This window comes from Tasmannia lanceolata, unplaced genomic scaffold, assembly GCF_043159265.1.
Source record: "Tasmannia lanceolata isolate RefF3 unplaced genomic scaffold, GAP_Taslan_0.1 ptg000006l, whole genome shotgun sequence".
NCBI classification, from domain to species: Eukaryota; Viridiplantae; Streptophyta; class Magnoliopsida; order Canellales; family Winteraceae; genus Tasmannia; species Tasmannia lanceolata.
The window spans coordinates 47,626,121-47,654,014 of NW_027518683.1; the positions used below are offsets into that span (position 1 = coordinate 47,626,121).

At 38.9% G+C, this 27,894-nt stretch overlaps 1 protein-coding gene across 1 annotated transcript; it reads right to left on the bottom strand.

The window, feature by feature from the left end:
• Positions 1-1,212: 1,212 nt before the first annotated feature.
• Positions 1,213-26,748, bottom strand: LOC143880414 (cell number regulator 8-like). Its single transcript, XM_077383402.1, has 3 exons — positions 26,251-26,748; positions 6,862-7,064; positions 1,213-1,625 (listed from the first exon to the last, which is right to left on the bottom strand). The coding sequence occupies exons 1-3, from the start codon at positions 26,558-26,560 to the stop codon at positions 1,386-1,388; spliced, it is 753 nt and encodes a 250-aa protein (XP_077239517.1). The 5' UTR covers positions 26,561-26,748; the 3' UTR covers positions 1,213-1,385.
• Positions 26,749-27,894: the final 1,146 nt, after the last annotated feature.

The window sequence follows — 27,894 nt, forward strand, 5'->3', positions numbered from 1 at the left end:
AATTGGCAGAGAAATCTCCATAAATTGGGAGAGATTTTTGGTCTGCAACCTGTGCACTATTGTCTTCCCAAAAAAAAAACCCTCAGAATCACAGCTAGAATCCATATCCTATTCCAATTCCTGTGTTTAATATTACATACTTGAAGAGGTGCATTTCGTCCTATTTAGCCTTCAAACCCAGCAATATATTAGGGACTTCCTGAAGAAGCAATGGAAGCTCTTCAAAGAGGCAGCTAATAGGAGGCCGGAAGCTTTCATTAGCATAACCGGGACCTATAATGTTAAAGACCCATTCGCCAATGCTTAAGCACCCCTTGTTCACCAAATCCCTAATGGAGGAAAAGAACTTGAGGCGCAGATAAGGCGGTGGGGATTCAAAAAGTGGAGGTTCTGATAATCCGGAAAAGGGCATTTGAAGAAAAAGAATCGAATGACGAGGAGCTCTCGGCCATTGCGTCGTATGAGGAGGCCTTTGCATCCGAGGTTGAGTGGATCTACAAAAATGCTCATCTTAAAGGGGAGTTTATTCAAAATCTTCATTGGAAGAATGCAAGTTTTTTTGATAAGTATCTATCAGAGATTTGCAAGGTTCTCTAAATTCTTTGGATAGGGGCGGATTGACCTTTTTGGTTAGTGGCAGTTTCAAAGGTTATAATTGGAATGCCGGGGTGATAATGGAATGGCTCAAGGAACCTTGTTGTTTTGGCTCTATGCCTGGGCTCCATATGATGTAAAGCATAGACGGACTCCTGGTCCCTATTTTATGTAATTTTCGTATGAATCATAATAGAATGTCATTTTTCAAAAAAAAAAACCCAGCAATATATCATACTTTGCATGACCAATGGAAGCAATTATGATGGAATATAATGCTCTTTTGTGGCTGGTAGGGAAGGGTATACATGCATTGAGAAGAATATGGGGAGAAGGATTATAGAAATCTAAGGGAATAAGAATGAACTGAAGGCAATTGACAGTAGTTTAATCGGTGTAGGAAGAGAAGTTTGGCTTGTGAAAAAGGGTCAGTGTTTATGATGGTTAAGGAGGTAGATAATGGATGGATCATCAAGTGCACCCTCTCCACCTACCATCACTTTTGACAATCTTCTTCTTGAGTCTCTGAAAATATAATTTGGTTTCTCAAGCAAATTCAAAACAGAAGAACAAACAGTGATCTAACAATGATAACACAATATGTGTTACGCCGTCACAGTGCATAATGAAAGATTGTCATATGAATTTGCAAACCAATATCGTATTTCCAGTCAAGCAAACTAGAGTGATCTTTCTTGAATCATACTTAACAAGTATAGTTTAGGTTATCCAACAAAAAAAAGTGTAGTTTAGATTATGCATCCACCTAGGAGTGATGAAAATATTTGATCTTAGGCTCCGCGACCCATTGTTTGTTCCACTGGGGGAATCATAACCAGGACCGAACGCGCATTAAATCCGGGATGAGGGAGCCTGCGGCGCAGCTCTCTCCCTTCCTGGCAGAGAGAACATGTATGGCAGAAGAAGTGAGTGGCGAAATCACATGCTGATTCCACATGCTCGCGCTGCACATCGTCCTCTATGATGCATCCACAACATCCGAAGGATCTAGATAATGCCTCGCAGCTACCCTGTTGTCACAACAATAAGGATCATCTGCACCGTTTCCATATATAATATATTGTTTTTTTTTGGACAGGTGAGAATAAGACAATTGAAGAGACTGAAAATATATTAAATGGGAAGAGGATGCATGTACTTCATAGAAGAACTGAGGGAAACAAAGAAAATGAAATGAGCACACTTCAATTTGATTAGTGTAATCAGGTTCCTTTTCATGATCAAAATAATGTCATCTCACTTGTGCTAGCACCCTACAACAGTGAACCTTCCAGTGTTTTTTATGCCCTCATTTATGATCCCAGGATCCAAGTTGGAGAGGTTCCAAAGGAACTTTCTTTGGGAAGGAAGGGAAGAGGGTATATACATTTGGTGAAAAAATGTAAATAAACTTATAGCGCATCACAATTTGCGTGCGCTGGGAGGAGGAGGGGGGGTTGGTTTACTTTTGAGAGTTTGTGGATGGAGTTTTTTTGTAGTTTAGCATTTTGAGTCAAGAGGCAACATCAACTACCACGTCTAAAGTTACTAAAGTGATTTGAAATAAAGAAAGGGCCCATCAACTCCCACAACTTGTTCGAGGAAGGGGGTTATTTTCAAGAGTTGGGATTGGGTTTTTTATTCCGTAGTTAACATGTGGGGAAGCTTCTAGAGTTTAGGATTTAGAGTCAAGAGGGGCCCACATGTGAGTTTTGGGTTGTGCGAAATGTGTAAGTATCACGAAGGGAAAAGGCATGATACAAAGGTGGTGCAAACCCAAGATTCAGAAGTCAATTCTGGGAACATAGGAGCATGGATATGGTATATAGTTCAATATGGCAGTAACATACATTCCCAAAATTACATGAATTAAACATTACATGTAGGAAATCAAAACCTTTTTAATTTATTCATCAATAGGAATTAAATCAGCCCAATTAAGTTGCACACATTAAGTCCATAAAATAAGACAGTTACTAATACAACTAAATCAGATTCAGGCAAATATTTCACAAATATCAGATCCATGAAATAGACCTACCTATGGCTCAAATAATACCTCATGGTGGCTAATAACGGCATTAAATATGATTAGGTAAAGGGGTGCTAATAAAAGAGGAGAACGTAGGGAAAGATTGAGCAAAGGCACAAACTATCTAGGGCTTGGTGTCGTGGTGTTTCCAATTTCTGCTGGCTCATAGACTTCTGTAGAGCATTGTAGAGAATATGTTGGAAAGGGGGTCAGAGATTACTCCACTTCCAACTTTCCAAGTCCATTCCAAATTGTGGTCTCTTCTGTGTACAAATCTTCTGTACCTATCATGATTCGTCAAGTACAAACTATTAATGGCTAGCTTATCATGAGGATGGTAGGAACCTTATCTTGGAAAGACCTTTTTTTGTTGTTGTGTGCATGAAGAAAGGCTTCAACTAAGATTTTCCACTGTAGTATTTGTCCATGATCTCAATTGTATAGTTTTCTAATTAGATCCCACACTCTCAAAAGTGAACTAACTGGGTTGAAGGTCTCAAGTAGTACAGACTTCTGAAAAAATTCTTATCTTCTCATTCTAATTATCTGTACCTCTATGGGAATCTACTTGCATTTCAGAAAGAATTTATCTTTATTTTCTCCTTTTTTGTTTTTGAGAGCTAGGATTTGAAAATGATATATAGGTCTGTGTTTTTTAGGGATTTTGATTTCTCAAAATATTCATATATTACTTCTGGATGTTGTGTATGAGAGTTGGGTTTTTTTTTTGAGTTGGACAGTTTTGGTTTTTATGGAGTTGGATTTGTAAGGTGGGGTTTTTAGAATTTGGGAGTCTTGTAAAATTGGCACTCTTCAGTTTTTGAGGTTTTGGGTTAGCGGAGATGGTGAAAATGAGGATGGTGAAGCGGGTTTCTTTTGTTCTATGGGGTTTTAGTATATGTTGTTCATGTAGGAAAAAGAAAAGATGTAAAAGAGGGTGTTGAATGATCGTGCTTTGGGCGGGATCCACCGTCTCTACCCAACCTTATGCATTTGGGTGAGGTCCACCTTTTTACACTTCATGTTCTGATGGTGTGGACCCACTATTTTGCACACATGCATAGCATGGGCCTACAATACTAGTGTGTGTGTGTCTATATATGAGAAAAAGGTTCCTACACACTTGTGTAGATAAGTTATCTACACTAGCTTAAAATACAGTGGGGCCCACATTGTTTGGGTGATCCAAACCATTCATTTGAAAGGCCCTCACATAGATAGTGTGTCCACAAAAAATCAGATCCATAGGATCATCCTCACCATTCGAACTGTGGAGGCAAAAATGGACTAATTTGTGAAGGTTTATACACGTCCATTTTACCTCCAATAAATCGTAGGGTTGGGATGATCCTATGGATCTGATTTTTTGTGGACACCCTATCTATGTGAAGTCCTTTCAAATGAATGGTTTGGATCACCCACACAATGTGGGCCCCCACTGTATTTTAAGCTAGTGTGTAGATAACTTATCTACACAAGTGTGTAGGAACTGTTCTCTCTCTCTCTCTCTCTCTCTCTATATATATATCTATATATATATATATATATATATATCTATATATATATATATATATATGAGGAAAAGGATTGTGAGCTTGAGCGTTGGAACCTTATGGTGAGCTTGAGCTCTCAAACCAATGAGGCCCACATTGTTAGGATGATCCAAAGCATTCACTAGAAAGGGCCTTACATAGATAGGGTGTGTACAAAAAATCAGCTCCATAGGATCATCCTAACCCATCCATTTGTGGAGGTCAAAATGGACAGACCACAAATCTGCCCATTTTTGCCCTCCACTTTTGGAGGGGTTAGGATGATTCAATGGAGCTGATTTTTGGTACACACCCTATCTATGATAAGGCCTTGCAAATGAATGGTTCGGATCCTCACAGAAATTGTGGGACCCATGCACTCAAGCGCACCATTTCCTATTAGAGCTTGAGCGCACGAACATATTCCTCTATATATATATATATATATATATATATATATAGAGGAAAGTGTCTCTAGTCTCTCCCCTAGATAAGCTTATCTACTCCTCCCTTTAAAAAAACACAGTGGGCCCACGCTGTTTAGATGATCCAAAGCATTCATTTGATAGGTTCTACCATAGATAGGGTGTGCCCAAAAAATCAGCACCAAAGGGTCATCCTAGAACTTTGTTTTGTGGTACCCAGAATGGACACATATAAACGTCCACGTTTATATGCGTCCATTTTGGACACGGTGTGCCCAACAGTTCTAGGATGACCCTTTGGTGCTGATTTTTTGGGCACACCCTATCTATGTTAGGACCTATCAAATGAATGCTTTGGATCATCCAAACAGCGTGGGCCCACTGTGTTTTTTTAAAGGGAGGAGTAGATAAGCTTATCTAGGGGAGAGACTAGAAACACTTTCCTCATATATATATATATATATATATATATATATATATATAGAGAGAGAGAGAGAGAGGAAAAGGATTGTACGCTCGACCGTACCTAAAGTTAGGTACGGTAGAGTGCCAAATCACATGGGTCCCCCATTTTTGGTGGGCATCTGAACCATTCATTTGCAAGGCCCCATCATAGATAGGGTGCATACCAAAAATCAGCACCATTGAATCATCCTAACCCCTCCAAAACTGGAGGCCAAAATGGGCAGATTTGTGGACAAACATTGTCTGTCCATTTTGGTCTCCACAAATGGATGGGTTAGGATGATCCTATGGAGATGATTTTTTGTATGCGCCCTATCTATGATGGGGCCTTGCAAATGAATGGTATAGATGCTCACCAAAAATGTGGGACCCATGTGATTTGGCACTCTACCGTACCTAACTTTAGGTACGGTCGAGCGTACAATCTTATTCCTCATATATATATATATATATATATATATATATATATGAGCAGAGCTCAGAAACTCATGTGGGCCCACATTTTTGGGGTGATACAAAGCATTCATTTGAAAGGCCCTTAAATGGATAGGGTGCCTACAAAAAATCAGGTCCATAGGATCATCCTAACCCTTCCATTCGTGGAGGGAAAAAGTGGGTAGATCTATGGAGAAACAATATCTGTCCATTTTCCCTCCACTTTTGGATGGGTTAGGATGATCCCATGGACCTAAATTTTGGTACACACCCTATCCATGTAAAGGCCTTTCAAATGAATGCTTTGGATCATCCCAAAAATGTGGGCCCACATGAGCTTTTGCCGCTTGAGCTCAGATAAGCTATTTGAGCTCGAGCTCAGAAACACTTTAATATATATATATATATATATATATATATATATATATATTATTAACGTGAATGAGAGAAGACTCGCGTATTCTCTCCTCTCTCTCTCTCTCTCTCTCGCATTATCTTCTCTTTTCTCAACTCTTCACTCTCAATGTAATCTTCAACACCTTCCATCTTGTTATTAGCCGTAGAGACAATTCTCTGTTAGAGATGAGAGCCACATCTCCACCGAAACAACATCTAAGAAATCAAAATCCACAGTTTTTGTTAAATGGCATGATTGTGGTTGTGCACTTGTGCTATCCTTCCATCTTGTTATTAGCACGAGGGAGAATTCTCCATTTCGATTTGTCTCACCTCCAATGACGGATTTCAATGCTCTAACAGGAGATCAGTTGGAAACAAAATTCGAAGGTATCTTGGAACAATGAAGGAGATTGCAACACATCCTTCTTTCATTATATGAAAAACACTAGGAAGAAATGGAATTACATCCGATCATTTGTGTTCTATAACGTTGAGATTGATAACAATTCTAGCGCCTAACAAAAATATAATGCAATCTTAGCAAGGACTGCAACTAACTGTAGGATCACCAAAAACATCTTATGCACAATTGAAGTGATGCGCCATAATGCAAGTCCATTACATGATCAAGGTGAAAACAAAATTTTCAGTTAGGCTAGGTTATACTTTCGTAACCCTTTCCAATTACACTGTTTGGTGTGCCGGTTAGAATTATTTCAAATAACCATTACTATCACAAAAACTTCAGCATTGTATTACTGTAAAGGAGAAAATTCGAAACCACAAAAAGCTTCTGAAAACCAAGTCATTAAGAAAGACTAATCGCATAAATTAATGCACACAAGAGTATGAAAGTCATCCTGACATAGCATATTTTTAATAGCATTGAAATTTCATAGTAAAACGCAAGCCCTGAAAATAACCAGCACTATCCATTTAGTTAGGGAAAGTAACATAAAACTATTGAAGAGAAACATGCCTCAAGATTGAATCTGCGACGGATAGCTGTGCGGCTATGATATGAGAAATAGGGTGCCAGGCAATTCGACCCAAAAAGATAGTTTCCAAGCATATAAAGACCGGTGTAAAACAAGCAGTGATTAGCAAAAGTCCCAGGGATTGATCCTAGCCTCTCGACATTACTACCATACAGCATACAAGGAGCAAAGCTTCCAAGAAGACCTGATCAATGAATCATGCTTGTCAATTTAAACTTCAAATGAGACCACAGCAAAAATGAAATAGTGCTTATGAGATGAATCAAACTGACATTTCCAACATCTCAATAATGGGAAACAAGTGTTAGTTGGTAAGTGAATGATAGAGCTTCTATAAACAAAGATACTTCACATGATACGCACATATAAGAACTGGGGAAAATTTTGATACAAGTTGAAATGTATGCACACACAAACACACGTAAATGCAAGCATCATGATATCAAACTTGTGTTACAAAATCTATGATTTAGTTGACACTTTGAATTTATTGCTGACACATGTGTCTTGTCGTGTCCCACACGTGTCAACACTCTTTTCGGCACTTTTAAATGTACGATTAGAAGTGCAAGACTTAATGTGGGCGCGTCGACACATTTGTGTACCATGTCAAGTGTGATGTTTTGTTTTATTATTAAATATTGTGCTTACCTCTTTTATTATTAACCATCATTTTACTATAAACTTTTCTTTTAGCTATTATTTAATTAATATTTCTTACTGTATCCCCTCCCTTGAACCTAAAACCGTAAACAAAACCGTAAACAAAGTCTTATTCCAATATTCATTGTATCCTATTGGTCGCCCTTTCTCGCTACACAATGGAAACTAAAGAGAACTAGATTTTTTTTTGAATGGAAGCGATTTCATTCAATAAACAGGAAGACCGAAGTGGTCCAACCCAAATTACAACATAAAGAAGAATACAAAGAAAAGAGAGGAGAAGCCGTCAAGGTGGAGGAAAATCAAACAACTCCAATCCCGACTTCTCCACATCGGCTTTGGCAAGCCTATCTGCTACTTCATTAGCAGATCTTCTGACATGTTTGAAGACTATAGAAGACCCAAGCACATGATAAAAAATCTCATCGAAAAAGGTAGCAAATCTCCACGGTGGAATAGTCGAACCACAAAGCCACCTAATGACATTTTTTGAATCATCCATGACGATCATCTTATCCAAGCAACCATCCATCAGTTTAATCCCTTGATGAATCTTCCGCTTCACTAGAATCCGCCACCCCAATAAGCTCAGAGAAAGACTAACGAACAAAAACCCAAAGATTCTCTGCACACGCCACACCACCTACACTAGAAGGCCTAGGGTTGCCCAAACTAGAGACATCAAAGTTAAATTTAAGTAAGCCGCAAGGAGGGGACTCCCAAACTTGCACAACCTGGGGCTGCCGCCTCCACCCCTCCCATAGGTCAAAGGCCGACACAAAGCGGAAGAGGGGAGAATTCACGGCCAAGCTATGGTAAGAGATATCACTTTAATATACATGTCTTGGATTGAATTGATCAACCTGGGACTAAAGAAAACTAGATTAAATTGGTAAATGTGTTGGCATTTGATTTTGTCATGTTTGTTTTAGATTACACTTGATTAATCCTACACTCTATTAGTTTGTTAAATGAATACCGTATCTATGTTGTTGCAAATTATAATGGTGATAAGTAATTTTACATGCATGTACGTTTATAGGTGTGTCGTGATCTCTAGATTTTATGGGGTAGCCATGTCAGACACCTTGTATCCGTGTCGAAACTCGACACACGAATCTGTGTCCACAAATCATGATTATATATACTTTATGTTTTAGCCGTGTCGTCGTTTCTATATTTTGGGGGTTTGCCATGTCTGACACTTCATGTCCGTGACACTTGTGTCGGTGTCCGCGAATCATAGTACAAAATGAACCAGAAAAAAGGGAAGGGGAAGAGTGGGGTGTGAGGGTTGGGGGGGGGGGGGATCCTATAGTAAGACTGTCTGCAAGAATTACATGATAACAAATCAACGATTGAGAGTGAATGATAGGGCTTCTATAAACAAAGATCCTACAACATGATATACATAATAACTGGGGGAAAATGTGATACAAGTTGACATGTATACACATGCAAATGTAAGCCTCCTTCCATCAAACTTGTGTTAAAAACTGAACCAGAAAAGGAGGAGGGAGAGGGAGAGAGGGGCTATCTCTACAAGAATAACTTGATAAGAAATCAGGGACATCAATTATCGGAACTAAGCCAGGGCAGAAACCATCAGCCATGATTGAAAATACATTTTCCTTAGATAACCCAGTTAAACCATGTATAATAAAAATAAAATTACTAGGAACAAAAGAATGCTTGAAATTGAAGAAACGACTAGAGGTTCCATGTATTTTACTTCTATTTGTTAAAACTTAAAGCCATACCTGGTCAGGAGTTTTATTGATATAAAGACTGAAATGGTCCAGTACAACAAAACAAAAGAAACATATACAAAAACCCCAGATAAGAAGAAAAGGATAAAAGAAAGAACAAAACAAAAATCACGGTGGAAGGAAATCGTAAAGCTCCACAGCTTCCAAATTGACAGCACGTCTAGCTAAATTATCCGCAGAGCTGTTATCAGATCTTCTAACGCGATTATAACAGATCGACAAGGAACTAACAATGTCTTGAAAATGATAAAAGAAAGAACAAAACAATAATCACGTCGGAAGGCATTTGAACAATTCTCTTGACCTTCTAGCTTGAAGTCATATAGTAAATTAAAACTCATTGGCAGTTTCGAGCTACTTCAGACTTCTAAAATTCCTAGGTCTAATTATCCAATAAAAGTGCTGTTAAGTACTCATCCAAAACTTTTGACCTCAAGTGATGTGATTTTTAGTGGTAATAAAATTTAGTCCTATTTGGAGAAGGAATATCATGAAAATTTTCTAAAGGATTCATTTAGCCGACCCCAACTAATTTGGGACAAAGGCTTAGTTGAGTTGAGTTGAGTTTTGGAGAAGGAATATCATGGGTAAGTATGGAGAGGGATGGGGAGGGTGAGTGGGGAGAAAGATAGTTAATGCTCAAGTCTCGGGTGAGTGGAGGGGTGCCTCTTGAGAAGATTGATGTTTTGGCTCAACCATAGTTGCCATAATGGGAAGCGAGGGTGAGAAGAGGTGTGGGCAAATGGAAGTGGAAGCGAAGATCTATAAAAGAGAAAATGCAGGAAGCAAAATACTCTTAAGAAAATAAAAAGAAAATGTGTGGGAAACATCATTGAATACCAATATGAAGCATGTAATAAGCATAATTGGAAGCGAACAAGAAGTGTATAGAAGGGTTACCGTAGGTAAGGGTCACAAGAACTTGGAATTAGAAGTTTTAGGGATTTAAAGTTTCACATGTCTTATTTATGTAGATTTAATATTAAGTTTTTCAAAAGAGATATACAAAATTTTATTTGAAACTTGTTTTTAAGCTTTAAATCCACTCATTTTCTAAGTCATAGTTTTAAAACTTCCTTGCGTAATCGTGGACTCCCCCGAGTCGACTCCCTTTTACTTTATCCCCGTTCCGCGTTTTGCCACTGTGTTCCGTGTTTTGGCCTAAATAGTCGATAAAACTCTCCCGAATTATGACTGCGTCAACTGAGTACTCGACCGCGTCAAGCCGAGTGGACTAGGATTTTCTTTGGCAGCGTTTTGACTCGCATCCGCATTTTGAAACACTATTCTAAATATGCTTATGTCGGCGTTATCAAAAGGGGAAACACCCTTATAAAAAATAATCACCTAAATTGTAAGCGCACTCTTAATTAGAAATGCGTAGGAAGCGTGAGGGTATCATCGTTCAAAAAGAAGGAAGCATGTGGGAAGGGCGCTTCTCCATCCAACTAGAAAGTTTTTAGTAACCACGAGCTCAACTCCTTGAGCGGCTTGAGAGTGTTTTCATATTGTCTCACATTTGTGATAGAAGAATTTGGGTGCTAGATTCAGAAGATGAGGTCTCTATTTGGTCATTTTTCTATTGTATGGCGAGAGGCCTAAATCCTTCTAGTATATGGTCTAGAATTTGGCTGTGGTTGTTCACCCAAAGGTCCAAAACTTTGTAACAATATTTTCATCTATTGTAGGGTGGCTAGATCTATTGTAGGGTGGTTTTTGGCTAGAGAAACAGGGGCCCACGTCCTTAGCGTGTTCGATACATAGTGGGCATTCCCATCCTTCATTTCCTCGCTTATGGAGGTATGGAATTGTAGGGGCTTTGGTGAGATATGTACATTTCTATTCAGTATGACCCCATTTGCGGTTATTTGGGGTCTTTGGATGGAAAGGAATCAAAGAACAATCCACTACAGATAAATCAATTTTTGGGATCGTTAGAGAAATAAAGTGTCGATCCTCCCGGTAGAAGAGAGTTTAGAGGATATTCTACTGTTGCGACTCTAACAAGGCGAAGGCTCGTGCTATTCTCATGGGCCTTAGGCTATTTTCATCTCATCACAGCTGATATTCAATGATGGAGGAGTGTGATTCAACTAGGGTGATTTCATGGATGGAAGGTGATGCGCTGTGGTCATAGTGCTTTACCGACATCATCAATAAAATTAGAGACACAACACACACCTGCAGAACAAGATGGCTGATCTGTTAGTGAAAGGGAGCACACATCTAGAAAATATATGTATGCGGGGCAATCTCGAGCATCACCATTTGTCATATTCAGTGTCAGTCTCCAAGTAATTAATTTACGACACAAGTGGTATTAACCATGCATCCAGCCTCCCAGAGAAATCAGCAAGTGCAAAGAACTGGTCCTACTCCTAATATAAACTCTAGGCTGAAAACACAGGTCTGAAATCCCAGCTTTGCCCCACATCCACCATTGGCAAGGGAACACATCCTTGTGAGACCTCTTGAGACAGCAAGTTTACCAGACTTGGGAGTCCCATGCAAAGAACTGTTTGTTGTGGCCTGGCCTGGCCTGCTTTGCAATAATGTCCAAAAAAAAATGGGCAAGCAATGACAAAATCTAGGTTTCCAAATGAAAATCCCTCGCCCCCAGAGGAAAAAAAAACCAGACTTGAACTTTTGAATCCACTTCCAGATGGAAAGATCACACACAAAAAAAAATCTACCTGGTCGAACATGGGTTAGTGGAATAACTAGTCATGTTATTCTAATGCAGGCAACAAAGTTCTCCTCTTTAGGGGGCGAGTGATATGGGCCCTATGGAAGGAAAGAAATGCGAGGATCTTTAGGGGCTTAGTTAAAGGAACTCAGTTTTTATTTTGCAAAATTTTGGCCTTAACAATCTTTTAGGCAAAGTCTCTCCCATCTTTCAGGTTTGTTTCAGCTCGCTCACGATATATGGCACGGTTGGAGGGAAATATGTTCCTCATCAGAAATTGCTTCTCCTCAAATCCAAGCTTGGATTCCTCCAGCCCCGGAGTTCTTATAATTAAACTTTGATGGGTGCAGTTTGGACAAGCCAGGGCCGACATGCATAGGAGGATTTTTGAAAGATGGAAATGACAATACACTATGGGCTTTCTCAGGCCCAATCGGAATTGCGGATTCTAATGAAGTAGAGGTGAGGGCTGTCCTTCAAAGATTAAGATGGACCGACTCCAATCTAATGGACCAGGTTGTGATTGAAGGGGACTCTCTCAATGTCATAAAGTGGCTCAAAGGTAGACTCCCTATTCCTTGGAGGTTTGCCCATTGGTTTGACGAAATCCAAGACAAAGTGTGGGCTCCGTGATATCATTTAATTATGTTAAGAGATCGGCCAACCAGGATGCGGACAGAATGGCCAAAGAAGGGGTTTCAAAAGATAGCTTCGTGGTTTTTTACTTTTGGCCACCTTGAGAGGGCTGTAGGCAGTATTGTTTAATACTTCTTGCTTTTGTTTTAACTTTTCTCTTCTCTGTACTTTTGACCTCCTTGGTTGCGGGTTTTCCTGCTCTTTTAATCAATATATCCGCTATTCCAAAAAAAAATAAAAATTCACTTCTTGAGAAGCTTCACAATCTGGATTATCATATTCATTCTTATTTCCAGATTATGGCAAATAAGTTCATCTAATTCCCCTCATAGTGCCCCCATGACTACTTAACTTTAAAGTTCAGATGCTAGTAAGATATTGTGGATCCCGTCCTGGGATGACCCACGAGGGTGTGTGTTTTTATGATAACACATTTGTTCATTGATTTTGAATATGATTGCTTTTCTTGTAAATTTAGGATGAAAATCCTAATTTATGAGAGAAGCATGACCAGAGTCGCCACCTAGATTAGGGACCTAGGACCCATGATTAACTCTGTAAATTTGGTCTACGATTCCGAGTTGGATAAGTTACCTGATTACAAGAAGGGAAAGTGTTAGACACCATTCTTGCCTGACGAAAGTCGGTCTTTACCTTTTTAAAAACTTTAATTATCTAAATTCTAACTAAAGGGGAGTAAATGTGCTTATTTTTATTGAAAGACCTCAATATTACTAATGATTTGGCAGTTCACAGTTTAGACTCATGCGGGCCAGGAGTGCATCCTACATGCAACTATATGCCTATTTTTTTGACGTTTTATTGAGATTGATGAGATTTGTTTTGAGTTGGATTAGAATGATTGAATTGTGTGAACTACGTTACATGCTCCTAAGAATAATGCAATGGACTTAAGTTGCATTTTCAATGTCTTTGCGGAATTTGGATCTAAAAGTTCTACTGGGGAACCTAGAGTGCCACTTCTAAGTTTTCCAATCCTAGAACCTAGAACTTAAGATTTTGGAGGTTAAGGTTTTGAATTGAAGTATTCCAACTTGAATAGTTTGAGTTCTTTAAATTCTTAGGATTTTGGGATTCCTTTCAGTTCCAAATTTAACGAAGCAACTAGGCATGCAAAGAAAGCGAACAACTATTCTAAACATGCAAAAGAACAAAACAAGCAATCTACGATGCAAATTCTAAACATACGAATGAAGTAACTAAGCATATGATAAAACAACTAAACATACGAGATAATGCAAGAAGAATTAACTAAACATGCAACTGCGAACAATGTAAAAGATGGGCTTTGAAAGGGGAAGGAAAGAGGTAGAAGAATGGTGCGACTGAACTTGGGGGTGCCAAGTTGCCTACGTACCCTTTGGTAGGGATCAAGCCACACGTAGTTCCGCTTGAGAGGTTGATTGGATTTGCGACTAGAGATTGGTAATATGCTTCAAAGGATTGAACATAAAGGAAGCATCAATGAATTGAATTTAGGGACTCAAAAGATGGATTAATGAAATTCGGCCAATCGGATGCAACTTGGTTAAAGATAAGGGTGCAACTTGGTTGGGTCTAGGGGTGGAACTTGGTTGGAACAAGGGTGCAACTCAGGTTTGAAACTAAAGGCTGCAATTAGGGGTGCTACTTTGGTTGGCAAAAGGGACGACTCGGTTCGGATAAAAGGGGGAATGACTCAATTGGAGTCATAATGGTGCAACTCGGGTTCAGGACTAGAGATATGGCTCGATTGGAGTCATAAAGGTACACCTTGAGTTTGGGAATAGGGGTATGACTCGGTTTGAGTCATAAGGGCGCAACTCGGGTGACTCGGTTGGACGTTACATGGGTTGGGTGTGCACACAGTGCATGGTCTGTAGAATTTGGTGCACAATGTGTATTGTGGGATGGGTCTTGAATAAATGATTAAAATCAAATGGGTTTGAATTGGCTTGGTTGACTAGGTATATTATGGGTGGAGTCCGGTTGGTGGGTTTCGGTTCCGACTGAGTGGGCCCGGATGATGCAGTTTAGTTGGTTAAGTTGAAGGGAAGGTTAGGATGGATTCACACAGCACATACAAACCGTGTATAGTACATGGGCTTAGATGGGCACGGCACATGCGATGCACATAATGCATTGGATGCAGTACATATGGTTAATGGATTTGGGATCTTGTTCATGCATATGCATAGCAAATAAGGTATTTAAGATGCGCACAGTATATTAGGTTCACGGCACATAGTGCATATGTTCGATTGGGGTATGGGTTTATGATGTGGGACATGGGTTCGGTGGACTTTGGATTGATGGGCCATGGAGTGTAGGAAATAGGATGTGATGTTGGGCTATGGGGTGTGATGATGGGTGGGTTATAAATTTTAAGAAAGTAATGTCCGAATGAGTATGGGGGTATTGGGATGTAGTCATGAGGTCATGGTCATGGCCATGGGTGTTATAGACTATAGGCATGGGATAGGTTGGGTTGGGTTAGGTCCGGGCTGAACCGGGGTTGAACCGGATTGGGTCGAGTTGACTTGGGTTGGCTCGAGTTGGATCCGGCAGAACCGGGTTAGCTTGGGTTGAACCCGAGTTGGGATAGGGCTGAACCGGGTTAGCTTGGGTTTGCTTGGGCTAACTCGGGTTGACTCGGATTGGACCGTGTTAAGTCCAAGCTGGACCGGGTGAGTCGGATTGGGTCTAAGCCAAACGGGGTTGCGGGTTGCGGTTCGGTTATGCAATGGAACAGGTTATGGCCTGGGGATGAGGTGGTAACCGAACTGCCCATGGTTATGAATTGCTACGGTATCGGGAAATGGCAGAGTGATCTAATGGGCTATATGATATGGAGTGAATTAATCAAGGGTGCATGGGTAATGTGTGAATGAATCAATTATGGTGTGGATGAATCCATAGTGCGTGGAGATATGGGTACATGATTTATGGGATACATTTCTTGGTATTGGGTTCCGGATACATAAAGGTTTTGAAAGTTTAGGTTTAGGATTAACTTGGTTAGGTTTATTAGATGCAGTGACTGAGAGTTTAGGCTTGAGGAGGGGCTAAAGGAGATCTAGAGTTACACTTGGATAAAAAGTGTCTGGGAATTTAGGGGTGGCTAAGAACTAAATGGATTTGAATATTCGGGTAGGGGTTGAGAGGATTTTGGTATTAGGGTTCAAAATTAATAAAATAAAATAAAGATGAGGAAGGAAAACGAGAATAATGCAGGAATTCAAACTTTAATTTCTAGCATGGATTCTATGGTCAATGTAATTTCTACCATAATCTAACATGTAGATTAATCCTAGCATGAACTCTTATAATAAAAGACCAACCTCTTTCCGATGTTTGTTGCTGATTCTTTGCTTTTTTATGAAACCAGACGCGGCTCGATTCTTTGATGATATTTGGCCAAAATTGGTGGTGGGAATGGAGTGATTAGCCAAGGTGGAGAGAGAGAGAGACTTGAGTTTTCTTTGGCTCTTGAGATTTTCGTGTCTTGGAGTGAGGGAATGAGGGGTTATTGATAGGTGAAGGGTGGACAAGATTGTTTATTTGGTTCACTTGCAAGATGTACGGTGAAGATTGAGTGGACAATCAAGAGCAACAATTGAATGGAGGAGATTGGATATGAGGGAATATCCTATCTTTTTATTTGGAGACACTTTTAATTCATAAGGGAAAGCATCCAAAATTGTGTCTCTTTACTTGAAATGGAAAGAATTTGGACGATTGAGATCAATTGCATAATTTTGGGAAATAAAGGGGTGGACAAGATGACGCCATGTGTCCCCAAAATCTTGACAAATAAGGAAACGAATTTGGGCATGAAGGAAAGCCCAAGATTCGTTGCCTTAATGGAGAATTGTAACAATTTGGATAGCCAAGATTGCCTGCAATCTTCAGGAAATCGAAAGAACGGCCGAGATAGCATCCCAAATCCCATGCAATCTTCCTGCAAATCTTGGGAATCAATTAAGAGTGTAAAAAAAGCCTCCTTGCTGTCTTTGCGCGTTCTCCCATGTGGGGAAAACGTGTGGGAGAGGAGAGAGAGTGCAGGAAAACACATAAATGCCGTTTTCCGAAGATTTTGGTGTCCGTTTTCAATAATTTTTTTAAATTTTGAATCCTTGATTTTTCCTCTTTCATTTAAGCCCAATATTGCCATAGAAATATTGATTTCAATTTTTTTTTACCAATGAGAGCCATCGATCTCCATCGGCAAATCGCTTTTTCAAAGATTGGGTAAATCGGTGATCCAAACGAACCAACCGACTCGATCAATTTTGGATCAACGGTTAAAACTATTAAACTAAGATATCAACACCAATTAAGACATTAAAAAGTTCATGAATTTTGGATCAACGGTTACATTTTATGAACATGGATTATTGTTTTCACTTTTCCGTTTTTGTTCATGAATGAAGCAACACCAAGGTTCATCTTTTCCACACACAAGTAAGCACACAAGATCTTTTGTTTCTTTTTTCCTGTTTTTTGAATTTTTTGTTTTTTTTTCTTCACATTTATCCCCTTTAATTATGACTTAAACGACTAAAGCTTTTAAAACTTATAAAGTTAGGCAATTAATCCCCAGCAGAGTCGCCAATCTGTGAGACAAGATTGAGAATATTCTTGTAGACACCCCCATTTTGCTTCACTTTAACTTACAATATCCCACAAGTGATCCATGGAATTTTATTAGTAAATTATTCATCTTCACATTCCCTGAGGCCCAAAATGATAACAAAATTTACCCGGTAAGCTGATTTGATCCGAAAAATTGGAAAAATGCCCTGTTTGGCGACTTTAGTGTATTAAACCCATGTGAGAATCCCTCTACCATGGATTTATATGCTTTAGATCATTAATATCTCGATCTGGATTTACGGATCATCAATTGGAACAAAATAAGCTATGGTCACTTCACAGCCCGAGCCATAATTCCATTCCGAGACCCGATTTTCCGTAGATCGTCAGATCGAGAGTGGATGTTAATATGGGAGATTTTTACCAAAGATTTGTGATCATTTAGTCAAAATTAGATCGATCAAGGTTGATCTCAAATCCGGATTCAACATTGGATCACTTAATTGGGCAAAAACCCTGTGAAAAGCCATAGATCAAGGCGGATTAATGAGAACCATCGAAATTATCCACTTAAATCATTGATAACAAAACTTTTTAATGTCTTAATTGGTATTAATATCTTGGTTTAATAGTTTTAACCGTTGATCCAAAATTGATCGAGTTGGTTGGTTCGTTTGGATCACCGATTTGCTCAATCTTTGGAAAAGCGATTTGCCGATGGAGATCGATGGCTCTCATTGGTCAAAAAAATTTGAAATCAATATTTCTATGGAAATATTGGGGCTTAATGAAAGAGGAAAAATCAAGGATTCAAAATTTGAAAAAATTATTGAAAACGAGCATCAAAATCTTCGGAAAATGACATTTTTGAGTTTTCTCGCACTTTCTCTCTCCTCTCCCACACATTTTCCCACATGGGAGAACGCGTAAAGACAACAAGGAGGCATTTTTTTACACTCTTAATTGATTCCCAAGATTTGCAGAAAGATTGCATGGGATTTGGGATGCTATCTCGGTTCCTTATTTGTCAAGATTTTGGGGACACATGGAGTCATCTTGTCCACCCATTTGTTTCCCAAAATTATGCAATTGATCTTAATCGTCCAAATTCTTTCCATTTCAAGCAAAGAGACACAATTTTGGATGCTTTCCCTTATGAATTAAAAGTGTCTCCAAATAAAAAGATAGGATATTCCCTCATATCTAATCTCCTCCATTCAATTGTTGCTCTTGATTGTCCACTCAATCTTCACCGTACATCTTGCAAGTGAACCAAAATGACAATCTTGTCCACCCTTCACCTATAAATACCCCCTCATTCCCTCACTCCAAGACACGAAAATCTCAAGAGCCAAAGAAAACTCAAGTCTCTCTCTCTCCACCTTGGCTAATCACTCCATTCCCACCACCAATTTTGGCCGAATATCATCAAAGGATCGAGCCGCGTCGGGTTTCATAAAAAAGCAGGGAATCAGCAACAAACATCGGAAAGAGGTTGGTCTTTTATTATAAGAGTTCATGCTAGGATTAATCTACATGTTAGATTATGGTAGAAATTACATTGACCATAGAATCCATGCTAGAAATTAAAGTTTGAATTCCTGAATTATTCTCGTTTTCAATCCTCATCTTTATTTTATTTTATTAATTTTGAACCCTATTACCAAAATCCCTACCCAATCCTCTCAACCCCTACCCGAATATTCAAATCCATGTAGTTCTCAGCCACCCCTAAATTCCCAGACACTTTTTATCCAAGTGTAACTCTAGATCTCCTTTAGCCCCTCCTCAAGCCTAAACCCGCAGTCACTGCATCTAATAAACCTAATCAAGTTAATCCTAAACCTAAACTTTCAAAGCCCTTATGTATCCGGAACCCAATACCAAGAAATGTATCCCATAAATCATGTACCCATATATCTCCACGCACTATGGATTCATCCACACCATAATTGATCCATTCACACCTTACCCATGCACCCTTGGTTAATTCACTCCATATCATATAGCCCATTAGATCACTCGGCCATTTCCCGATACCGTAGCATCTCATAACCATGGGCAGTTCGGTTACCCACCTCATCCTCAGGCCATAACCGAACCGCAACCCACAACCCCTTTTGGCTTAGACCCAATCCGACTCACCCGGTCCAGCTTGGACTCAACACGGTCCAATCCGAGTCAACCCGAGTTAGCCCAAGCCAACCCAAGCTAACCCGGTTCAGCCCTAACCCAACTCGGGTTCAACCTAAGGTAACCCGGTTCCGCCCTAACCCAACTCGGGTTCAACCCAAGTTAGCCCAAGCCAACCCAAGCTAACCCGGTTCTACTCGGATCCGACTCGAGCCAACCCGAGTCAACTCAACCCAATCCGGTTCAGCCCGAACCTAACCCAACCCAACCTATCCCAGGCCTATAGTCTATAACACCCCTTGCCATGACCTCATGACTACATCCCAATACCCCCATACTCATTCGGACATTACTTTCTTAAAATTTATAACCCACCCATCATCACACCCCATAGCCCAATATCACATCCTATTTCCTACACTCCATGGCCCATCAATCCAAAGTCCACCGAACCCATGTCCCACATCATAAACCCATACCCAATCGAACATATGCACCAGTGTTTAAAAACGCGGATGCGACGCGGAATGCGGCCGAAGAAAAACCTAGTCGACTCGACGCGGACACGGCCAAGAACGCGGTCGACGCGGCTTAGTTATAATTTTTTATAAAATATAAATGAAAAAATACAAGATGTGACGGATCAAATGGACGGTTTGGATCATCCTAAAGTATGGGCATTACACCACTTTTTGGAAAAATTCTGGACTATATGTGATGCATCGAATGGACGGTTTGGATTATCCTATGGCATGGGCAGTGCTGCACTTTATGAAAAAACTCTAGACTATGCAACTACACACACTGTAGGATGATCCCAAGATCCAAACCGTCCATTTGATGACCCATCAAATCATACCCCCTGCAAAATAATACTTGTGGCGGCATTATGAAAATGACAGGTGAGAGTGAGAAAGAGAAGAGGGATGCCAGCTTTAAGACAAAACTGTTATGATGTTGACAACACATACTTCATGATGGAATAGCTATCAGGTAGAGTCACCTTTATGCCTCCAGCTTAGTCTACTATGTGTAGGCATGCAACACACTTACCTTGATAATTAAGAGAAAGTGATATATTATCTCCTTTTTTTTTTTTCTTGGAAAAAGCTGGATTTGTGTTTGACTCGGCTTGAACTCGACCGAGATGGCATGGACTCGCCGAGTTCATGGCTCCATGACGCGGTCACCACCAATCCGCGTCGACTCGGCCGAGTTCCGAGCCGAGTCAACGCGTTTTTAAACACTGATATGCACTATGTGCCGTGAACCTAATGTACTGTGCGCATCTTAAATACCTTATTTGCTATGCATATGCATGAACAAGATCCCAAATCCATTAACCATATGTACTGCATCCAATGCATTATGTGCATCGCATGTGCCGTGCCCATCTAAGCCCATGTACTATGCACGGTTTGTATGTGCTGTGTGAATCCATCCTAACCTTCCCTTCAACTTAACCAACTAAACTGCATCATCCGGGCCCACTCAGTCGGAGCCGAAACCCACCAACCGGACTCCACCCATAATATACCTAGTCAACCAAGCCAATTCAAACCCATTTGATTTTAATCATTTATTCAAGACCCATCCCACAATACACATTGTGCACCAAATTCTACAGACCATGCACTGTGTGCACACCCAACCCATGTAACGTCCAACCAAGTCACCCGAGTTGCGCCCTTATGAATCAAACCGAGTCATACCCCTATATTCCCAAACTCAAGGTGTACCCTTATGACTCCAATTGAGTCATATCTCTAGTCCTGAACCCGAGTTGCACCCTTATGACTCCAATTGAGTCATACCCCCTTTTATTCGAACCGAATCGTCCTTTTTGCCAACCGAAGTAGCACCCCTAGTTGCACCATTTAGTTTCAAACCTGAGTTGCACCCTTGTTCCAACCAAGTTCCACCCCCAGACCCAACCAAGTTGCACTACCAATCTTGAAACAAGTTGCACCCTTATCTTTAACCAAGTTGCATCTGATTGGCCGAATTTCATGAATCCATATTTTGAGTCCCTAAATTTAATCCATTGATGCTTCCTTTATGTTCAATCTTTTGAAGCATATTACCAATCTCTAGTCGCAAATCTAATCAACCTCCCAAGCGGAATTACGTGTGGCTTGATCCCCACCATGGGGTACGTAGGCAACTTGGCACCCCCCAAGTTCAGTCGCACCATTCTTCTACCTCTTTCCTTTCCCCTTTTAAAGCCCATCTTTTGCATTGTTCGTAGTTGCATGTTTAGTTAATTCTTCTTGCATGATCTTGTATGTTTAGTTGTTTTATCATATGCTTAGTTACTTCATTCGTATGTTCAGAATTTGCATCGTAGATTGTTTGCCTTATTCTTTTGCATGTTTAGAGTACTTGTTCATTTTCTTTGCTTACTCAGTTGATTTGTTTGAATTTGGAACTCAAAAGAATTTGAAAAGCTTAAAGAATCTAAGAACTCGTAATCACTTAAATTGGAACATCCCAATCTCCTAAACATAAAGTTCTAAGATTCTAAACTTAGAAATCACACTCTAGGTTCCTCAAAATAGAATTCTTGGAATCCAAAGTTCACAAATATACTGAGAACGCAACTTAAGTCTATTGCATTAGTCTTAGGTGCATGTAACGTAGTTCAAATAATCTAATCCAACTCAAACCAAATTTCATCAATCTCAATAAAATGTAAAAAAAAAAGGCATGTAGTTGCATGTAGGATGCACTCCTGGCCCGCATGAGTCTAAACTGTGAATGGCCAAATCATTAGTAACACTTAGGTCTCTCAATAAAAATAAGCGTTTAACCCCTTTAGTTAAAACTTAAACAATTAAAGCTTTTAAAAGTAAAGACCGACATTTGTCGGGCAAGAAGGGTGCCTAACACCTCCTATCTTGTAATCAGGTAACTTACCAAACTCGGAATCGTAGACCAAATATACATAGTTAAACATGGGTCCTAGATCCCTAATCTAGGTGGCGACTCTAGTCATGGCTTCTCTCGTAAATTAGGATTTTCATCCCAAATTTACGCATATTCAAAATCAATGAACAAAGGAGCTATCGTAACACACACCCTCGTGGGTCATCTTCGGACAGGATCCACAAATATATATATATATATATATATATATATATATATATATATATATATATATATATATATATAGAGAGAGAGAGAGAGAGAGAGAGAGAGAGAGAGTTAAGTGAAGCTACACATACGTGTGGCTAACTTAGCTACACCAACGGCTTAAAATACAGTGGGCCCACATTGTTTGGGTGATCCAAACCATTCATTTGATAGACCCTCACATTGATAGGGTGTGCCCAAAAAATCAGCTCCATAGGATCATCCCCACCCTTCAAACTGTGGAGGCAAAAATGGACAGATTTGTGAAGGTTTTTACGCGTCCATTTTTGCCTCCACAAATCATAGGGTTGGGATGATCCTATAGAGCTGATTTTTTGGGCACACCCTATCTATATGAGGGCCCATCAAATGAATGGTTTGCATCACCCAAACAATGTGGGGCCCACTGTATTTTAAGCCGTACGTGTAGCTAAGTTAGCTACACGTATGTGTAGCTACACTTTTCTCATATATATATATATATATATATATATATATATATATATATATATATATATATATATATATATATAGAGAGAGAGAGAGAGAGAGAGAGAGAGAGAGAGAGAGAGAGAGAGAGAATATATTATAGCATTCTTATATGATGGATGCCCATATTATTGCAAGAAAAAATATGAGCAGCTTGAAGTACAAGGGAGGGGGAGCACTTGTTCAATGATCCAATCCATTTCTCGGTTAGGCGTTGCAATGGGTCGGCCATGGATCATAATATAATTACATCGGATGATCCATCCCTCATATATGTGGCTTTGAATAGAGACCATTTAGCTGAGAATTTATTTTGATTTGAGGATCTATTCTGAAGCATGCATTCACAAAAAAAATCCTACAAAAAAAAGAAGAAGATCCGGCCAGACTTCTTTTTATATAGGTTGACACAATGTTTAAAAACATAATATATTACTCAAAAAGTCTGCAATTTGACTTGGCTTGATCAAGATGGATGCCGATTGCCGAGCTACAATTCTGATTTGGTATTTTCAGAAAGCCTAAGAAAAACTAAATCCACTATCCGAAAAAAGATCACTAAGTTTTCATTGGGCCATCTTTTCTTTTCACCTTTTACATAACCCAAAATCCCCCAAAAATAATTATTAGTTTTAGCCAAGGAAGCAGGATTCTTCCATGGGAGCCTTCGATTCCCGCTTTCGATTCCCGCTCTGGTAACCTTGGTTTTAGCCCTAATTTTTCAAACATTAATGATCAATAAATCCCCCTAGGAAATATACCATTCCAAATACCACCATCCACTACTTCCCCCCTTCACTCTTCCCCACCTATGATACTCAGATATTTCTTTACGGATATAATGCCATGTTTGAGACTCTTGAATTAATTATAATGCTTTTTTATTATTATCTTCATATATTTGCAATTATAATTTTGAAAATGTGAGTGGTATATATATATATATATATATATATATATATATATATATATATATATATATATATATATCGTTTTAAATTTACTATTGGTTTCATCTTTTAAGTTAAATCTAGTGATGTTTTATTATATTTTATTTATACATGTCTTGCATCTTATAGCATGAGGCACCTATAGTCGTATCTTTATCCTAGAATTTGAAAAATTCCAGTTCGTATCTCTATTCCTATGTCTGTGTCAGTATTCATATTGCAGACAGAAAAATCTACTAGTGCATTTTTCCCACAACATTTCAAGCATCTGGTAAGATTTCAATGATTTTTCTTTGAATGGTGATTCCAATGAAATTTTATAAAATTAAACTACTACGTATCTACCAAAAGTAAAAATCATGCCCGAGAATGAATTTCTTGGGTTTTCAAATTAAAACAAAATCTATTTTTGGAAGAGAACCTACTACTGCATTTTCCCAAAAAAACATTTAAAGCATTTGGTAAAAAAAACATTTAAAGCATTTTCCAGTAAACTACTAGGCATAGACAAAATAAAATTTTTGCTAGAGAATGAATGATAAAAAAAATACACCACTGCAAAAATGACCCAGAGAAAGAAAAACAACAAAAATATGACCAACCCATATCAAAGAAAAAAAAAGTTCATAGGCACTTCAAAGAGAATTCATAACTCTTCATTAACAAGTCCAAAAATTCAGAAAAATATATACGAAGGCCCAAAACCTCAATAAACCAAATTCAGTCCTAAACCTTTGTATCCGATCAATTTCATCCCTTAGTTCACCCTAAATAAATCCTAATGCCAATTTTAAAGTATCAATAAAATAAAATAAAACAAGTTATAATCATCATTTTTTTTGAATGGTCACATTATAATCATCATAAATTATAAGACCCAGCCTGCCAATCTTTGTAATGAATGAAGCCCTCTAGGTCTCCATTCAAAAAACTAAGTAAAAATGAAGCCCCCTAGGTCCCACTACTAGCATGTGCATGATCTCATGATGATGCCCTTGGGGACATTTAAGTGTTTTCCTTGACCCTCTATCTAGAATTTTTGTTGAGTCTTCATTGACCTTTTCTTAGAATTTTTTATTTCTCTTTTTCATTGAGTATCTTAAAATAATAGAGAAGCCATTAAAAATCATGATACACTATAAGTTTATAACGAACAAGCCTGCCAAATTCATAATGAACATAGCCCTCTAGGAGCCAGTGAGCCATTATTGTTGCCATGTTGGCATGATTTTGTCCTTGGGGCCTATTTGATGGGCCTTCTTCCACTCTTTATTTTTTCCCTTTTCACTGAATTCTAGGCGTGTTCATGATCTTTAATTGCGTCCATTTCCACAACTCTGTGATTCATACTTGAAAATTTTCTAAAGGATTCATTAGCCGACCCCAACTAGTTTGGGACAAAGGCTTAGTTTAGTTGAGTTGAGTTGTGATTCATACTTGAACTTCTTGAATTGAACTAATGAAGGAAATTCCAAATAGTAAAAATCAGTTCATCTAAAAGAAGAATCTGGAAGCTAGAGCAATTTTGGAAACTAATAGAATCTACCAACAGTTGAAAACTTGCAAGAGAATTGAACAATTAAAGAAACACACCAATTAAATTTTACAAAAAAGAAAAAAAGAAAGAAAGAAAGAAGTAGAAAGATAACATGATAAAAAATCTGATCAATCGAAGTTATAGAAGAAGAAAGCTCAAATCATTTTAAAGATATTTATAACTCTTCACTAACCAATCCAAAAGTACATCAAACTATACGGGCATTTGAGTGTGAGTCAGCCTGGAAACTAGGAAATAGTAGAATCCATCAAAAGTAGAGAACTTGTCAAACAACCACAAAAACCAGACAATTTTTTATTTTTTTTAAAAGACAATGAAATTGTGCAAAAAAAAGAAGAAAAAAGAATTAGAGAGAGATAACATGACAACAAAGTTTGATTAATCAAAACAAAAGAAGAATAAAGCTCAAAAGCTCTTTAACTAAATCCATAACCAAGCCAAAATCCCAACAAGATTTGTGTGTTTGTGCGCCCGTACGTATAATCACATGTGGGATCAAATCAAACCCTAGAAACATATCCGTGCATATGATGAAGAATTGATTTGTATTACAAATGGAGTAATTGACCCCTCTAGCAATTCTGCTGTCTTGATTATCTAGCCCCAATTATAATAACACACAAAAAAAAAACCCACAAACCCAGAATCAGATGTAACAAGAAAAGGTGAAATTAAGCCCCCTTTTTTTCTTTTTCTCAGACATAGGAAAAAAAAAACAAAGGGGTAATAAATAAAATAGAGATTGTGATGGAACATACAAACTTCAAGGTCACTGGTGCAAAATTCGTCAGGGCGACCGAGACAAGCGAGAAGGCTGGAATCCCATTCAGATCGGGCTGAGGGTTCTCCGATGACATTTCCCTGACGTAAGGGTAACCCATCTACCGTCCATCCCAACCCTTGTACCGATACAGGTTCCTGTTCCTCCTCCTCCCCCTTCATTTTGATAGTTCCACCCTCTTGAGGCTTGGTATAGGCAGAAAATTCATCTCCATCTCCATGTCCATTTCCACTTTCTTGTTCTTCTTCCTTGGCCAGAAGAGGACTCGCTTCCTCTGGATTTTCCATTGGAGTCAAACAAAACCAAAACCAAAACCAAACCTATAGAAGTAGGAATTTTGATTGATGGGAGAAAGAGAAACAACACAAGCCTCTGCCTCTCTCGGCTATTTATACAGATGAAGCATTTTTGTTTTATTTATGTTTTCTTACTTAAGACAGCCTCCTCTGGTGTATTTATGACTTCTCTTTACACTAGAAAGGGCGGTTCCAAGTAAGAAAATGAGGAGAATAAATCATTACCCTTGTTTATTCCTCCTCTTCGCTACTATAAGGGGAAGACTGTGTCAACCATGGGTTACGGAAAGAAAAATACAACTGGATCCAACTTATGCCGTGTGGAACTGCCCCATGCGTTGATTCTAAGAGCTCTCTCTCTCTCTCTCTCTCTCTCAAAGGAGATTAATATGGTATAATCCCGTTTAGTCCATTATTTTTCCAAAAGTATTGTCCAAGCCGCACCATATGATGATGTAAACCGTCCATTTGATAGGCCACAACACAAATAGGTTGTGGTGATGCTGTGCCTATTTTAGGGAAAATGGAATGTTAAAATTCAGAAAATAAAAACCTACTCACACTATATGGAACCAAAGCATGGAATGTTAAAATTCAGAAAAAAAAACCCCAAGTTTCCAAGAAATCTTTCTTTTCCCTATATGCAAACATGCCCTTTGTTTTTGGGTCTCACATCATCAAAACCCGTTGATTCGTAGGCAGTGTACCATTGAAATTCGGGAAGGGATGTCTCAAGAAATTCCTAACAAAATCCAAGCAAAAAAAATCACCAAAAAGGTTGTTTTTGGCTTGGATTTTCTTTAGAAGGATGCTTGTTCTCTTTCTTCTCTATACTAGTAATGGCCCCCCGAATGCAGGTTTACTTATCACGAAATTTTATATAGTGCCCGAGCGTGAAGTACCATTTGACGGTACTGCCCTTGATATTCAATCCAACAGTAGCCCACTTTATAAGAGACTGTTTTGCTGGATCAATTATCAAGGGTGGTACTTTTAACATACTGGAACTTCAAGCTCGGGCAGCATATAATTTTTCACTTATCACTATGTTGGAATTTTTTTACTCAAAAAATTGGAGGGAAGATTGAAAATTAGGAGATTTTACATGATGCAGGACCATACAAACTTGTATTTTTCAAAAAGTACGGTATGACACACTCCATAGGATGATCTAACCTGTCTAATTGTTCGGCCACAACATAAATAGGGTGTGCCCTAGGATTATCCTAACCCTTCTATTTGTTGAGGAACTGCACAATATGGAAACCTTTATAGATTGAAGGGTTAGGATAATCCTATGGAAATGATTTTGGGGGCACAACAAC